General features: G+C 53.7%; 2 protein-coding genes across 2 annotated transcripts; both read right to left on the bottom strand.

The window, feature by feature from the left end:
- Nucleotides 1-2695: 2695 nt before the first annotated feature.
- Nucleotides 2696-6186, bottom strand: Lcn10 (lipocalin 10). The gene is made up of 6 exons (XM_028868869.2): nucleotides 6020-6186; nucleotides 5197-5336; nucleotides 4741-4811; nucleotides 4415-4522; nucleotides 3592-3690; nucleotides 2696-3196 (listed from the first exon to the last, which is right to left on the bottom strand). The coding sequence occupies exons 1-6, from the start codon at nucleotides 6119-6121 to the stop codon at nucleotides 3168-3170; spliced, it is 549 nt and encodes a 182-aa protein (XP_028724702.1). The 5' UTR covers nucleotides 6122-6186; the 3' UTR covers nucleotides 2696-3167.
- Nucleotides 6187-7345: 1159 nt separating this feature from the next.
- Lcn6 (lipocalin 6) lies at nucleotides 7346-14108 on the bottom strand. The gene is made up of 7 exons (XM_028868868.2): nucleotides 12788-14108; nucleotides 12466-12602; nucleotides 8933-9003; nucleotides 8210-8320; nucleotides 7909-8010; nucleotides 7658-7683; nucleotides 7346-7490 (listed from the first exon to the last, which is right to left on the bottom strand). The coding sequence occupies exons 1-7, from the start codon at nucleotides 12878-12880 to the stop codon at nucleotides 7488-7490; spliced, it is 543 nt and encodes a 180-aa protein (XP_028724701.1). The 5' UTR covers nucleotides 12881-14108; the 3' UTR covers nucleotides 7346-7487.
- Nucleotides 14109-15599: the final 1491 nt, after the last annotated feature.

Here is a 15599-nt window from a genome sequence, read left to right on the forward strand (position 1 = left end):
ATCTCTCACCAGGACAGGGGCAATACTCATTCCAAAATCTTGTCCTTCTGTCTAGGTGGTCAGCCTTATCTTTGAGCTTGATGACGCTGTTGCTTTCCCCTCCCTGTGTCTCCTCTAGAGGTCTGCAGGGCACACACACATCAAGTCCATGGAGTCTGGTGTTCCTCCAGCACACCCACTTCGTTTGATCACTCTTGGTCTCTCTGAATAAACCACAGCCTAAGGATTCGATTCCTGTCTCTGCAGTAGCAGGCAACATGTGGTCTGGTATTACGATTATATATGCTCATCCATGGACTCACCTGCGGCCTGACTATGCGTGGCTCTCTCTCCAGCCACACACACACACACTGCAGGGAGAACCCAGCTCTGCCACTGCCTCTGGGACCTGAGTCAGGTAAATGGCATCGAAAATGCTCCTGAGGCCACAGTGGCTGTGAGCCCTTCCCAGGACCCTGAGGTAGATCTAACCTTACCGGGGTCATATGAGATCCAGGTCCAGCTGTGGCAAACAGCATAAGGATGTGCAAGGCTGGCTCTATGGGACTTGGGACCAAATCTGCCCCCATCCATGTGGCTGCTTCAAAGGAGGCTACCTTCACGGGCAGAGGGATAGATTCTGAGTCTACCCTGTGGGGCATATGTAGGCACCCAGACCTACTGACTGACTCGTGTCTGCCCTCTGGGACCTTCCATGGTTCCCTCTTCCCAACATCTCCCCACTTCTCCTCCCCTTTCTCCTCCTCATCCCTCTTCTCCTCACCTATCTCTCCCCTTTTCTTCCCCCTCCTCCCTCCTTCTCTTCCTCCTCCCCCACCACTGGAAAAACCCAAAACAAGAAAGCATCTGTCCTGGGAGTCTGAGGCCCCTAGTAAGGATAGTCTTACCCACCTTGATTTAACAACAATCTGGAGATTGTTCAGGCCAGGTGTCAGGGCATGGCTGTCCTTCACTCTGCCTGTCCACCATCTATCATTAAGGACCAAAGGTATCAGAGGAAGAGACGGGACCCCAAGCTCAGCTCCCTATGACATTCCTGGACCTTAAGGCTTAGAGGGGTGCTCAGGACCCCACCATACTTAAATTCTGGGTCCTTCCCAGGAGGGCTGTAGGTCCATGCCCAATGTCAGCTACTACCCTTCCACCACATGTAAGTTTTAGATCCTTCCCAGGAAACAGTGGAGCCTGACATCACCTGCCTTCCTCTGAGTCTGGGCTCCTGGGCTTCTGTTTTCATTCAGAAGCCAGAAATCATGTCTAACTGCCCTGGAGCCAAAAGGCCGGTGACCAGAACACACACAGGTAATGAACTGAAAAGCATAGAGAGCAAGTGTCTTATGAGGGAGAAGCCTCATGATTGTGGACAGCACAAACAGAATCCTGTGCCGATCGACATGGTTGGTCACAGGTCATTCGCTATTGGTATTCTTGCCAAAAAAATATTTAAGTAAACCCAGTCCATCACAGAGCAAGCCTCGGGACCGTTGGAGACAGTCGGATTCTGTCCCAGTCCCCACACCTGGGTGACAGAGTAGCCAGTGAGAAGCATCATGTTAAGCAACGGAGGCAAACTAACTCTAAGTGCAGCCCTGCTCCGTAACACCTCAGTGGCTCCGTGTGGCTTAACTGTGTGTAAAGGCTACTCACAAAGTCCAGCCTGTTAACGCCCAGCAGCCAGCACTAGAGAGGAAGGCTGGCCATGTGCTCATCAGCATGGGGTCTCAGAGCATCACCGCTAAATGAAAGGGGCCCGACTTCCCCAAGCAGCATACCCCGGAAGGCATGGCATGTCCCATCCCAGCAAACTGAAGACACTTGTAATGGCAGAGGCAGAGGTCTTGGGGTGTTGGCAGCAAGACCTAGAGGCACGTCTGAGAATTTCCTGGAGGTGGAACTCATTCTTGCTGCAGTTTTGCTCGTTCTACATGCCAGTATTAGAAGGCCAGAGGGGAGGCTCAGTAAATAAAGATGCTGGCTGCTAAGCCCAATGACCTGAGTCCTAGGGCCCACATCATGAAAGGAGAGAACCGAGTCAGTGTGCCTACATGCTGCTCACACGGCGACATGGTAGGTTTGACGTGAAAATCGACAACACAAGACTGCTCAGCACTGGTGACACCAGTGGTGGCGTTAGTTACTGTGGGGCTGGAAGCCTGCTGCTGTGAGCAGGCCACGGAAGAAGATGCTCGTGCCTGGGACCGGAGGAGAGACACCCACAAGGAGGAGAAAGCCAGTGATGCTGGTTACATGAAAAGCAGAAAGCTGACCCAGCAAGCAGGTGAGCCAGCCCAGGAGGCCTCCTAATGAGGAGGTCCTGCTGTCCCTGCTCCTTGTAGCCAAACATGGCTGAGTGGTCAGAGGTTAAAGAGGGGTGCTGCAGCCACTGTGGAAGCCAGCATGGACACCCCTAAAAACAAAAACTAGAACTACTGTATGACCACTCCTGGGCACCCAGCTCTCGGGAGGCAGATCTCTGTGAGTTCGAGGCCAGCCTGGTCTACAAAGGAGTTCCAGGACAACCAGGGCTACCATTACACAGAAAAACCCTGTCTTGAAAAAACAAAACAAAACAATAAAACAAAAAAGGACATATGAAAATAAAAACTTTTAAAAGACTTTTATTTTTAATTATATGTATATGTAGGTAGGTTGTGCATGTGTGTGCAGGGCCCACAAAGGCCAGAAGTGGCTGTTGGATCCCCTGGAGCTGGAGCTACAGGCATTTGTGAGCCTCTCAATATGGATGCTGGGGACTAAACTTGAGTTCTCTGCAACATGTACTGTTAACTATTGAGCCATCTCTCTAGCCCCCAAAATAAAGAAACCCATTTTAAAAGAAAGGAAAAAAATGGGAGTGTGATGAGCCTGTGGTCTGTGCTTGACCTCCCCAGGGTAAAGAGATGAAAAGTGCCAGACTTGGCCTCCAATGGAGCCCAGGACACTGCCAGGGCAGGTGGACCAAAGAGAAAGCCGTGAGCACAGCCAGTGGAAGGTTGCTGGTATTGGGGGGATGCAAGCAGCCATCACAGCCCGGGCTCTGTGTAGTCAGTCAGTCACTGGCCTGCCGTCACGGGATACCTCTGAATGTCACAGCCACCATCTGGAACAGCATTCCCAGGGTCAGGAAGGCTCTCAAGCCAAAGGGATGAGCAGAGGGTGGCTGGCTGTCAGGGCAGGATGGTGTGTGCACAGGAATCTGTGGGCAAGAACGAAGGGGCTGAGAGGCCTGGCTGCCGCCTCTGTTGGGAATCTATACGAGGGCCCTGGCCCTGGCTGCCCTGGACTCTAAAGAGGGTAGAGCTGTGCAGCCTCCACTGAGAGTGTTGTCTGGAGTCTGTACATTGTAGGAGCCATCGCTGTCTGCATGGGACACTGCACACCCAATGCTCACAGGAAGCCTGCAGGTCCGGGAGGATGAGAACATTTGGGCATCTTCACAGTTGACTTTGCAGACAACATGGCTACCCACACAGACATGCATGCATGCATGCACACATATACATGCACGTGCATGCACATCTCTTACATGGACCAGCTGTCTAAGGGGACAGAATGAGGGCAGGAGAACAAAAGCTTGAGGCCGTGAGGTACCGTCTTTCGGAAGGATGGTGGCCTGCGTGGTGAGCTGCAGAGTGTGACACTTGTCCAGGAATTCTCGCAGACTCAGGAAGCTAGAGATGTTCTGTCTGTCTGAATTGGGGACAGAATCACAGCAGCAGGGATGCCCATATGACCTCTGGAGGGCTGCATCCTGATCTCCCATGCTCCCACTCACTGTCATTCTGTGCCAGTGCCCCATTTCCAAAGCTAGGAGATGGGGTCACTCTGCAGCCAGTGGACACCTGGGAGCCTCCTCGGTCCCTGTAAGCCACTCCAGCCACCCCGTGGGCTCGTCCAGGCCTGCTACATTCTAACCACGCCTTCCTCTGCTCTTTCCACAGACCTCTGTCTGCAGCCCAGGCTTGCACCCTCCTCCTCACCACATCACTTCCATCCACCCTCCCCAGCGCTTTCCCTAACATTGCCCTTGGTTCCCACTGGATCCAGCCCCCTAGTCCTAACCCTCCATTTCCCAGAGCTCAGAGCTCACAGCCCACATCTCAACCTCCTCTGGGGCAGCACCCCAGCACTCACGCTGTCCTCTACGGCAGCCCCTAGATCTAGACCCCTCCTGGTGAGGGTCTCCCCTCGGCTCTGCTGCTGCCGCCTCCAACCCTACGCGCAGCAGGCTCTGCCACCACAGCCCTTCTCAGACCACCCTTCACCGGCCATCCTCCTTCCCAGTTAGCCAGCCTCACCTTCCAGCCTTGTCTTCCCCCACCTTCCCTCACCTCTATGTCTCATGTCTCTGATCCCTAAGCCCTCCACCACCACGGCCCTGACACCCGAAGGGGACGCTGTGCACAGGACTCACTGAAGAGCAGCAGGCTCTTGTAGTTGTTGACTCCACGCCCCAAGCGGAGGTAGACCAGGCCGTACGTGTAGTCAGTGGACAGCACATGGAAACCCTTTATCCCCTTCACTGCAAGAGAAGCACCGGCAGCCACGGGTGCCTGGATCCATGCCCACCCACAGTACAGAACCCAGTGCCCAACACATCAGCCAGTCCAGCATGGTCCTTTCTCACTGACCTCACCTCCCAGGCCCGCTCTGGGACCATGGCCACCCTGCTCACCCATCCTCGGTGTCCAGCCCGCCTGCCACATGCTCAGTTTTCCATGGCCCAGGCATCCTACTCACAGGTATTCCTGAACACAGGTTTCTTTCTGTCCTTCTTCAGGGTCACCTCCATGGACCGGCATCCCTGAGGCCTGGGGACAGGTGCTGTGAGCTGCAGCCAGAGGACTACTTTCCACCACCAACTTCCCCAGTTCTACACAACCTCTGCCCCTAGAGCCTAGGGATGGGTGGTCAGGGGCCAAGGTGACCACTTGGGGTGGGAATCTCCTAATCTGGGCAAAGGCCCGCCCAGAGCTGAGAGGTCCACTCCCAACACTCCCTCCCTGATGCCAGGTACTTCACCCAAAATCACCCTTTGGGATTTAGGAGAGGAAGAGGTCACAAAACCATCTGATGGGTCTGCTTCCTCCAGGAATCCATTTTGCTTCCTGTGGGCTCTTTCTTTCCAGAGAGAACAGTGTCCCTGGCCAGTCTGGAAAGGTGTGCCAGGACCACTGGCACAGCCTACCCCCTCACCGGCTGAAGGCGATGACCACCTTGAGCTGGCCTGCTTTGTGCATCTTCACCATAGCCGCCCCCAGCTTCCTCTTGTCTCTAGCCGGCAAGAACCCCTGGGTGTCTGTGGCGATGGCAATAATGTACCAGAAGCCTGAAAACTGCAGGGGCATCCGGGGAGGACGGTGTTGGAGCTGCCACACCACGCTGCCTGTCCAAGCTCCCAGCCGGAGAACAGACCCAGCAAGTGACCCTTTCCCAAGCCCCAGACCACATCTGTATCCGCAAGTGGGCACTACCCTGTCCTGGGCCAAAGAGAAGCTGGTGCTTAACTAGTCAGGTGCCAGGAGGCTCAGCCTGGTCTGTTCCCACCCTACCCGCCTCAGAGGCTCCTTCCCTCTTGGCCTCCCTGTGACACCGATGCCCAGCCCTTCTCCACTTGTGCCTGAGCCGATGGCCACCGGCTCTTCCCTGTTGCACACTCCTTGCTCCTAATAACCCTGTGCTTGTGCACGCTGCTGGCATTGTCCACCTAGCCACTGTGCCCACAGCCCCCCCACCTGGAATCCTCTGCTTCAGGACTCATCTAGTGCTTGGCCCTCCACCCTGCTCTTCTTGCAGCTCTCGACTCCTTTGCAGAGGTATCTAAGGGGTCCCAGGGCCGGGGGCGGTGGTGGGAGAGGACGGGTAACCGACACAGCTGGACCCAATGGATACCGTGTCCTGCCCTCCTGCTGGGGACATTATCCCAGATGATCCCACAGCTGGAGTTCTAGTCCTAACTGGTCTATGTACCCTGTAACCCTAGTACCTGATGAAGGTACCAAGGGGGCATGTGGCTTACCTTGCCCCAGTTGAGAGTCTGGGCCTCCTTAGGGAAAAACTCCTGTGTCCAGGATGCCACAGCCAGAACTAGGACTATGGCCGGGCCCGTCTCCAGCTTCATCCTTAGCAGGGGCAGCTAAGTTTAATTAAACCTGTATCTCGCCCGCCGGTGTCTGCCCTGTTGTGATGTCAGACCCACCCTGGAGCCTCAGGCTGCTGGGATGGGTGGGGTAAAAAAAAGTGGGCAGGTGTGGCTTCAAGCTCTGCCCCTCCTTCTGAGGGCTTCAGCCTGGCCATTGTTGGTTACAGCAGCCATTGCCTACCTGGGAGACCCCTGAAGATGGACACCACCACATTCTCAGAGGCCATATGGAGGCTGGTCCTCACATTCCTCACCACTGAGGGGCTAGAACCACACACATCTGCATGCTATTGCAGCCTGGGCTGACTCACCTAGCACTGGATGCTGGGACTCTCACAACCCTAGGCAAAGGTGAGAGGCAGAAGCCGAGGGTGTCTCTGGGACTAGCCTCTTGGGCAGGTGTGCAGACAGGAGAGAGGGAAACAGTGGGCATAAACTTGGGAGCTCCCTGCCTAAGACTATTTATAGTGCCTGGGAGCTGCTGATGACCAGGCCAGAAGAGAGAGAGACCGAGTACTCACATGTACCCAAGCTTTGACCCCCTCTTCTCCCCTGTTACTTTCCAATAGATGGTATCATCCCACCATTTCCTGACCAGACACCCGATTTGTAGTGCGGGACTGCAGGCTCAGACCTTGGGGAATTCCACCATCACCCCCCATGTCCACCCCAGCAGCCAGCAGCCAGAGCCTCGGCAGAGAAAGAAGAGCTAGAGCCCTGGCCGCATCTCCCTGCTGGGAGTTCACAGATACTGACCTCCCTGGCTAGACAGTCCGTGAATTCTGTGTCCTGCTAGGCGACCTGTGGATGCTAACCGCCCCCGATCATACTAGGCTGTTGGCAGATGCTCTCTATGCTCTCCTACTGTGCAACTCAGTGTTCCTTTCTATTAGGCAGTGCATAGGTGGTTGGCCCCCTATCCGTGGATTCTGATGCGGCTGCCTTAATGGTCTCCTGACCTACTCGCATAGCTCTTGTCTAGCCCAGACACCTCAGCTTTTGCCATTCTAGTGGCTACATCCTGTCCCCAGTGAAAAGCCACCAGCCCTGTCTTCAGGCTCAAGAACTCTGGCAAGGGACATTAGTGCATCAAACTCTTTTGTTCCCGAGCTGGCTCTGTGGTTCCATGGTCTGTTCTCTGGAGATGTCCTCTCCCACAGCACAGTGACCATCCCACCCCCAGAGAAGACACACTGTGGCAGGTTTACTTGTGAAATCACTTTATTTTCAACCCAAGCCTGAGCTTAGGAGAGCAGAGAACCAACCAGCCACTGAGCAGAGACAGTGCCTGCCCACCTCCACCAGGATGCCAGGATGCTGTGGTGCTTTCTCCGGGGTGTGGCACTCACTGAAAACCAGGGCAAGAGTTGGGGTGGGGCTCCTGACAGCCATGATCCTCACCTTCAGTGACCTTCCCACCAGCAGAGCCATGGGCTACACAGGCTTTGGAGAGGGTCCACCCGGAGTCCCAGGCTCCTCAGGGAGCCAAGAGTGATGCACAAAAAGGTGGCCTACCTGGAGGATCTTGTGTGCACACGTGACTGTAAGAACCAAGCCAGTTGTGAGAACAGGGCTGTAGCAGCTCCCAGGACCCTACCCACAAGCCTCTTCCCGAGGAGGCTGTCCCTCCAAGCCTGACTATGAGTGATCCATTGAAGCACCCATAAACCAGTAAAAGCGGGAGGCGAATCACCTCCCCCAATCCAGCCACTCCCTGTGTGTCAGAACTGCCTGTGCTCCCGGTGGCCAGTACTAGTAATACTCACAGTCCTTCTGCAGCTGGGCCTGCTGATGGGACAGGAAGCCCAGACCCTGGCTCCATTTGGTGAAGAGCTGCATGGCCTCGCGGCTGGCCGTCTCTGTCCGACCTGGACACAAAGGAGCAGTTTCTGAGAGACGGTCGGAGTGCGGAGAGCGTGGCTGCGTCCCCTGCCCCTTTCTTTACCCCAATCCCTAGCCAACCTCAGGGTGGCTGGGGCTTGTCCCTGTGTGCTCCCTGCTAGGACACAGAGCACCCGTGTCTGGGGGCACCAGGGACGCTGAGCCACCCTGCCTGTCCCCACTTACTGTACAACTCCACTGTGTTGAAGGCCTCGTCCCCAAATTCCAGCTGTGTGAAGATGACAGCGTAGTCCTTGAAGTTCGTGCCCAGTACCCGATAATCCAGTACACCAAGAGCTAGAGAGCAAACGCAAGATCCCGGGGCAGCAAGGGCGTCAGGGCCATCATGCCAGCCAGGCATGGAACCGGGACTGGCCGTTAAGATGGAGAGCAGATTCAGGACCAGACCCTATCCAACATCAGCAGAGGTTTCAAGCTGTCCCCAGGTCCCTGACCTCTACACTGTGCCAGCAAGAAGGAGTTCTTAGATGCCGGTAGACAGATGGACAGAGGAGTGTTTGCCTCAGCTCAGCCTGGGGTGACTGAAGAGCAAGTGGGTCACCCTTTCCCAGCCCCACCCTATGTGGGTAGAATGCTACTAACCAGGCACCCTGCCCCCTGAACTCGTGAAGGAGCCCAGGGATTGAGATTAGGACCCCCACAAGCATCTGGGCACCTGAGGGTGAGAATATGAGGTCTAAGACCTCCATTCGGGGGCCTCTCTCCCCTGAGGATTGACCCCAAGGTCCCGACTGTCAGATCTTTTAATGGCACACAGTGCTGTGCCAAGGGCTCTGGAGCAGAGCGGTCTCCTTCTGCCAGGCCTGGCCCTACCAACTGCAGCCTGGGAACACACAGGGGCTGGCTTCATGGTGATTTGTGAGGAGGTCCCCGTGACGTCACACTCACAGGGGTTCTCAAACGCCCATCGGGAATCTCGCTTCAGCAGCTCCACAGTGCTCTGACGACACCCATCTGGCCTAGGAAGCAATGGGAGGAAAGCCTCTGAGACTCACATGTGGCCCCACCGCGGGGCCGGGGGGGTGGGGGTGGAGGGGCCTCAAAGGGAGCTCACCTCTTTCACGATGCCTGGGTTACCCAGAAAACCCACCCTGGGGCCTGAGAAGCACTCATCATCCCCTTCATTTCCCAAGGGATCCACAGTCGGGTGCTGAGGGTTCAAAAGACATCAGCCTGTGGTTCAGGTGAGAAGACACTACCCAGAATCCCCCGCAGAGGCAGCCTCTGAGGTGAGCAAATGCAAGAGAAGCGCAGCAGGGTCTGTTAGACGTGGCAAGTGTCTGCAAAGACGCCTGGGGACAAGACACCCGCAGGGGCAGATGCTGGGGCCCCCAAAAGAAAGCAGCAGAAGCTGGTCCAGCGGACGAAGACGCGCCCTAAACCCACAACAAGGGCTGGGTAAATACGTAGATCAAAGGAACAGAATAAGAAGTTAAAAAACAAAGAAAACTTACCCAGACACCCACCTATATGAAAAAGGTCATAAGCCATGTGGGGCTGCCAGCTACCTGAGTGCACCTCACATTTTTACCCCAGGCAAAATTCTGGAGGTGCCAAAGATTGAAGACTTCCAGAGACAGAAAGAGAAAGGAGCACCTCTCCCCGCTCAATGTCATAGCACCCAGAACCCTCAGAAGCAAGGCTGGTGTACATACAGTGCAGAACTAAAAAGCGCTTCATAGAAAAAAGTTCCCCTCGGACCTGGAGAAATGGCCTGGCAGTTAAGAGCACGTGCTGGTCTTGCAGAGGACCCAGTTTCTGTTCCCAGTACTCACATGGTAGCTCACAACCACTGCCAAGGGATCTGATGCTCTTTTCTGACCCTTGTGGACATCAGGCATGCACATGGTACACAAACATTCGTGCAGGCAAAATATTCACACACATACATTTTTTTAAAAAAAAACCCAACATCAGAAAAACAAACTGGGAAGTATGTCTGTAACTAGTTTGGTTTTGTTTGTTTGTTTGTTTGTTTGTTTGTTTGTTTGTTTGTTTGTTTGTGTTTTTGTGTGTGTGTGCTTTGTTTTGGTTTTTTGGGAGGTTTTGGTTTGGTTTTTTGAGACAGAATTTCTCTGTGTAGCCCTGGCTAGTTGCTAAAATTTCCCCTTCTCACAAACCAGTAAGAAACATTCTAGAGGAAAACATGCAGAATATTTAAAGAGAGCTCCCTGGGAGGGAAACATAGTGATCCACACGTTTGTGACTCTCAGTGTCAGAAACATTAGTCAGATGTGGTGGAACACCTATACACCTCCAATCCCAGCAGTGCGAGGTAGTGGCAGGGTCAGGAGTCCAACGTTATCCTTGTCTACAGCGTGGGCTTAATGAGAGGACCCAAGTTCAGACCTATTTGGGGACAGCAGATGACAAAGAACTGCCAGTTCTAGGATTAAACCCTCTGTTCCAACTTACCAAGGCTCTCGGCCTCCACATTTCTAGTGCAGAAGGTGGAGGCCACCTAAGTGTCCATGTGTAACACTGGCTAAGAGAAGGAAGGTACCACACTCTGTAAGGGAGTGAAGAGCACTTCTGGGTTAACTGTGAGGTTGCCATGTGGCCTGGGATCCCACTCCTGGCTGTGTCCCAAAAGAACTGAAAGCAGAGGCTGGCTCCTAACAGCTGCACTCTCCCACCAGTGGATAACGGAGAAGTAGCACACAGCCCATTCCACAGAGTGGGGTGTCACCCAGCCAAGATGGAAAGGGTGGACTTGGAGGATGTGGGCTAAGGAAAACCCAATCACAACAGGACGGGCTCTACAGGGACATTTCTCTGAGGTCTCCCGTCCCTGGATGGGGAGATGGGAAGCACAGAGGGGGTGTCATTGGCTGGGGTGGGGATGGGGATCCAGTGCTACTCGATCTGGAGTGTCCCCACGGCCATGTGTTGAAAGCTTGATGCTTCCGCCCATATCTGAGGGAAGAGGTAGAGCCCGGTGGAAGGAAGTTTGGCCACTGGAGATGTGTCTGTCCTTCAAAGGAATGTTGAGATGATGCTCCTCCTCCTCTCCCTCCTCCTCCCCCTCTTCATCCTCCTCCTCCTTCTTTCTCTTCTCTCTCTCCTTCCAGCACCATGAAGTCAGCTGCCTCCCCCACCGTGTGTTCTCTTCCACGCTGTACCGCGCTCGCCATAGTCTCAAGGCAGCAGGATCAGCGGGTAGCCAAGGGTTGAAACCTTTAGACTCGTGGGCCTAGGCAAACCTTCCATCCTGGCAAATTCGCCACAGTGATGGAATGCTGTCCCATGCTGGCGAAGTTTCAGTTTGGGAAGATGGAGTTGTGTACAGGTGGGAATGATTGCTATGACACAGGGTGATAAAGTGCCCTGCAAAGTGGCAGTCACAATGCCGAAGCCCTGGCTGGCAGAGACAGGGTGAAGGGAAGGAATTCAGCTGCCTGCCTTTAGAAACTCTGGTTTTCAATCACCCACTATATTTCAAAGACCAGCAACAAAGTCCTAATGAAATACAGACTACTCCTCGATTCTCCTGAGACCCACCCAACCCTGTGTAGGCCCAAGACTCCTCAGCTGCCCATGAGTGTGCTGTTCTGCTGGAGTGACAGCCTGCTGGACCCACAGGAGTCCACCATCCCCATGCTGTTGAGCCATTTGGCCAGCTATGTGGTCTGGTGTCCACGAAAGCTACGTGGAAGATTCACCTTAACTGAGACCACTCTGTCCCCGCTCCTCCGTGTCCTCCCAGGCCCTTGGGTGACAGAGGCCCTGCCATGTCCTTCGAGCAGACTTAAGAGAAATCTCAGGAAGAGAGAGAGGCTTTCTCTGGGCCCCAGTCTGTCTCGGTGGCTCGGGTCCTCACTAAGCAACCAGCCTGCCAAACCAAATGAGTCACATTTAAGAGACATTCATTCCACTCCCTCCCCCGCTCCCCCCAGTTGCCTCACTAGACAAGGCCAGCTTGATCCCACAGGCCAGACTGGCATGAGACCTTGGTGACCTCCTTCCTGAGGCCTCCTTTCGGTGGCCCTGAGGACCAAATGCACGAACCAACTTTCACAGGCTCCAAAAGACTCACAGAGAAAAAGGGCTGCATATTGACTAGGGCTAGGCAAGGCACAAAGAACAAAGGAGGACCAAGTCATGCAGTCAGAGGCCAGGAACACAGATTCAACAGGCTGGCAGAAAGTGGCTGAGTCAGAGCAGAGTCCGCTATGGGAAAGAAGAAAGCGCAACAGATGCAGGAACATGCCACTCTGGAGAGCTCAGGGAAAAGAGGAGACTAACCTGGGGAGCACAGAGGAGTGGGGAGCACAGAGAGCCAACCATGTATCCAGGAGCGGGTCTGCAGAGTCCAGTCCTCTACCCGAACCAGATGGACAAAGCCTGCAGCCCCTCTGGTGAAGCTGCTCCTGCTGAGGAAGCTAAAACAGAGTCACACAGCTCGAGGGTTGCCTACTCACCCATGCCTAGAGGACTGAATTCTCAACTTGTTGTCTGGAGTAAGAGTCACCAGAACGCCTTCCACATTCTTCATGTCCTTCTCCATGAAGTCCTTCGCACGGGAGGCCACAGCCAGGATGTACCAGGGCCCAGTGAGCTAGAGGAAGCATCAGCTGAGATACCCAGCTCTCCTCCCTCAAAGCACAAAGAACTCCAACCCCCTTCATGCAGTCTAACTCCCTCCATCCAGGCTTGTCCAAATTGATTCTTGGGGATCCAAAGGCTATGAAGCCTCAAAGGTGGGGCCTGGCCCTAGGACCTGCTACCCAAGAGGGCTGTTACCTGCTTAGGATCCAGCCTTCCCAGCCACACTGCCTGGACCCAGGGCAGAGAGACCAAAGCAGGAAGAGCAGCAGTCAGAAGTACCACCTTCATTCTCCCAGAGGCCCAGGCACACCACGCGGTAGGCCTGGATGTGCCATCTCCCACCAGGAAACGGCTTATATGGCTCTGAGTGCCTCAGTGTGGGTGGCCACTAACTGCCAGGATATCATCCTGGCCTCTCACGAAGCAAAGTAACTCAGGGTGGGGGAGGGCACTGCTAAACCGTGGCGGCCTTGGTGTCTAGCTCAGACCTGTGACAGAAATGAGAGAGGCCCAGGAACCTGTTCAAATCAACAGAACAGTGCCAACTCCTCAGAAGGTTCCAGAGTAAGCCTCCTAAAGCCGGCCACCCTGCTTTCTCCCCTTCCCAGGATCAGCAATCTCCCCTGCTGAGTCTGCTCTTCAGGGGCCGGCCAAGCAGGCCCAAGATGAGGTCAAGTTCCAGTCTCGGCTGGTCAAGCACAAGTAGTCTGTCCAGAATCTGCAGTTTCAGACATCTTTTGTCTCAATCATTAGAAATACAAAAAGCCACCCCAAAGACTTCCTTTTACGCTTCCATTCTCCCACACACACTGGCCCACAAAACCTTCTGCTTTGCTGACCTGTGGCCTCCCACTGACCCCAACAGCCAGTTCTGCAGCCTAACTGTCCTGTTCCATCTGTCCCCCTATCTGGATCTAGCCATTCTCCATCCATCTCCAGCTGGGCCACATCTAGCTCTCTGCTCCCTAAGACCAAATCCTGACAGACTTCAGCCAGACCCTAAGGCTCCCCTGATTGGGGTCTGTAGCCTGAGCTATCCACCACCAAGTCATTGGAGCTGCTATCAGGAGCAGTTCTGGGTGGGGTTTATCTGGCCCACCATACTTGAGGGGTGGCAGAGGTGGTAGATGAATCCTGCTGCCTCCAGAAAAGACCTTAGCCACACACTCCCTGAGACTGGCTCATCTACTCCCTCACTCATCATCAAAGATGTACTGAGCACTTCTGCAGAACAAGGCTGCAGGCGCTCAGGACCCACCACAGAGCAAACTGAAGCTCACACTTTGCCCCCATACACCCCTGCCCCTCATCATCCCTATCCTCACTCCAAGCCAGACTGGAGAACCTATGGGTAATGTGTCCACAGCTTGAGTCTCTGCAGAAAGGAGATCTAATAGGGCTCCTCCCAGCCCCTGCTGTGGGGAGGTAAAGGTGCACAAACCAGATCCTGTATAAACACCAGCTAAGTGTCCTTCTGTCCAGCTCAGTAACCCAGAGTCAGACCTTGAACCTGGATTAGGATGGTTCCTGGCTGCTGACCTCCCGGATACCTGATAGAAGAAAATAAAATTTCTTTTAGGAAGACAACGCTCCAAAGTTCCCATCCTAATCTACAGATTAATGCTGTCAATCATTTTAAAACACATTTTCCAATCAAAACACATGGGCCCAGGACAACAGATAAGGGGGCGGGGGGACAGGGACAACACAGGAAGAGCAGGCCTGTGACTATGCCTGGGTCCTCCAAGGCAGACTGAAAAGAGTTCTGAAGACAGTGCTCACAGGCAAAGCCACCTTTGGAAGTTCTTGGAGGCCACCAGACATCATAAAAAGTGGTGTAGGAAAGGAATGTCCATGAGAGTCGGGTCAGAGTGGGTTACTGTGCCTGAGTTTCTTCACCACTTGCGAAAGTTATGCCCCTAAAGAAGAAAACTGCAGCCACGCTAGTCATGAAATATACTGCCAGGCAGTGGTGGTGCACACCTTTAATGCCAGCACTCAGGAGACAGAGCCTAGTGGATCTCTTAGTTCGAGGCCAGCCTGGTCTGCAGAGTGAGTTCAGGACAACCAGGGCTACACAGAGAAACCCTGTCTCAAAAAGAAAAAAAAATGTATTACTATGATATATTGTGTCCCCCAATATATTGTGCATCCTAATAAACTTATCTGGGGTCAGAGGACAGAACAGCCACTAGAGAGACATAGAGGCCAGAAAATGGTGGCACACACACCTTTAATCCTATCACTTGGGAGGCAGAGATCCATCCGGATCTCTGTGAGTTCAAAGTCACACTGAAAACAGCCAGGCATGGTGACTCACACCTTTAATCCCAGGAAGTGATGACAGAAAGCAGAAAGGTATATAAGACGTGAGGACCAGGAACTAGAGCCTGGTTAAGCTTTTAGGCTTTTAGCAGCAGTTCAGCTGAGATTCATTCTGGATGAGGACTCAAAACAGGATCAGCTGAGGAATTGGCAAGGTGAGGTGGCTGTGGCTTGTTCTGCTTCTCTGATCTTCCAGCATTGACTCCAGTACCTGGCTCCGGGTTTGTTTGTTTTTTATTAATAAGACTTTTTAAGATTCATGCTACATTACTATCAATAAATTTTAAAAATTTAACCTAGAGAACTCTCTCCCAGGGGGCTGGAGAGATGGCTTGATGCCAAATTGTAAGAAATATGTTTCTGTTGTTTAAACTGCTCAGCCTCCAGCACTCTGCTGTGGCATCCAGAGCTGACTAACAGACAACTACCAGTAAGGAAGCAGAGCACACACATTCACAGAAACGGCACGGATCAGTTAGGACTCTTATGAACCAACCAGGCCTGCGAAATGAATACAAGCTGGCCTATAAAAATAAAGGTATCCTTGTCTCTACTTAGCTACTAGAAGTAGAAGTTAAGTAAGAGTTAAAATATTTCAGCTAATGAAAATGGTCCCACCAGTGAGGGCGGAAGGTGGAATGGTGGGACCCAAGGCAAGGTTCTGTCACGCCTGCCTGTGCCC

Source organism: Peromyscus leucopus, chromosome 4 (assembly GCF_004664715.2).
Source record: "Peromyscus leucopus breed LL Stock chromosome 4, UCI_PerLeu_2.1, whole genome shotgun sequence".
In the NCBI taxonomy this organism is placed as follows: Eukaryota; Metazoa; Chordata; class Mammalia; order Rodentia; family Cricetidae; genus Peromyscus; species Peromyscus leucopus.

Bases quoted from the DNA above. Each gene is read 5' to 3' on its own strand.
- Lcn10 (XM_028868869.2), bottom strand. From the start codon at position 6,121: ATGAAGCTGGAGACGGGCCCGGCCATAGTCCTAGTTCTGGCTGTGGCA. The intron at 4,523-4,740 runs GTGAGTAGGATG...CTTCTCTTGCAG, and splicing joins ACCTGTGTTCAGGAATACCT to TGAAGGGGATAAAGGGTTTC. The intron at 3,691-4,414 runs GTGAGTCCTGTG...TCCCCAATTCAG, and splicing joins CAAGAGCCTGCTGCTCTTCA to ACAGACAGAACATCTCTAGC.
- Lcn6 (XM_028868868.2), bottom strand. From the start codon at position 12,880: ATGAAGGTGGTACTTCTGACTGCTGCTCTTCCTGCTTTGGTCTCTCTG. The intron at 9,004-12,465 runs GTGAGTAGGCAA...ATTGCTTCCTAG, and splicing joins ATTCAGTCCTCTAGGCATGG to GCCAGATGGGTGTCGTCAGA. The intron at 7,684-7,908 runs GTGAGTATTACT...TGGTTCTTACAG, and splicing joins GGCCCAGCTGCAGAAGGACT to TCACGTGTGCACACAAGATC.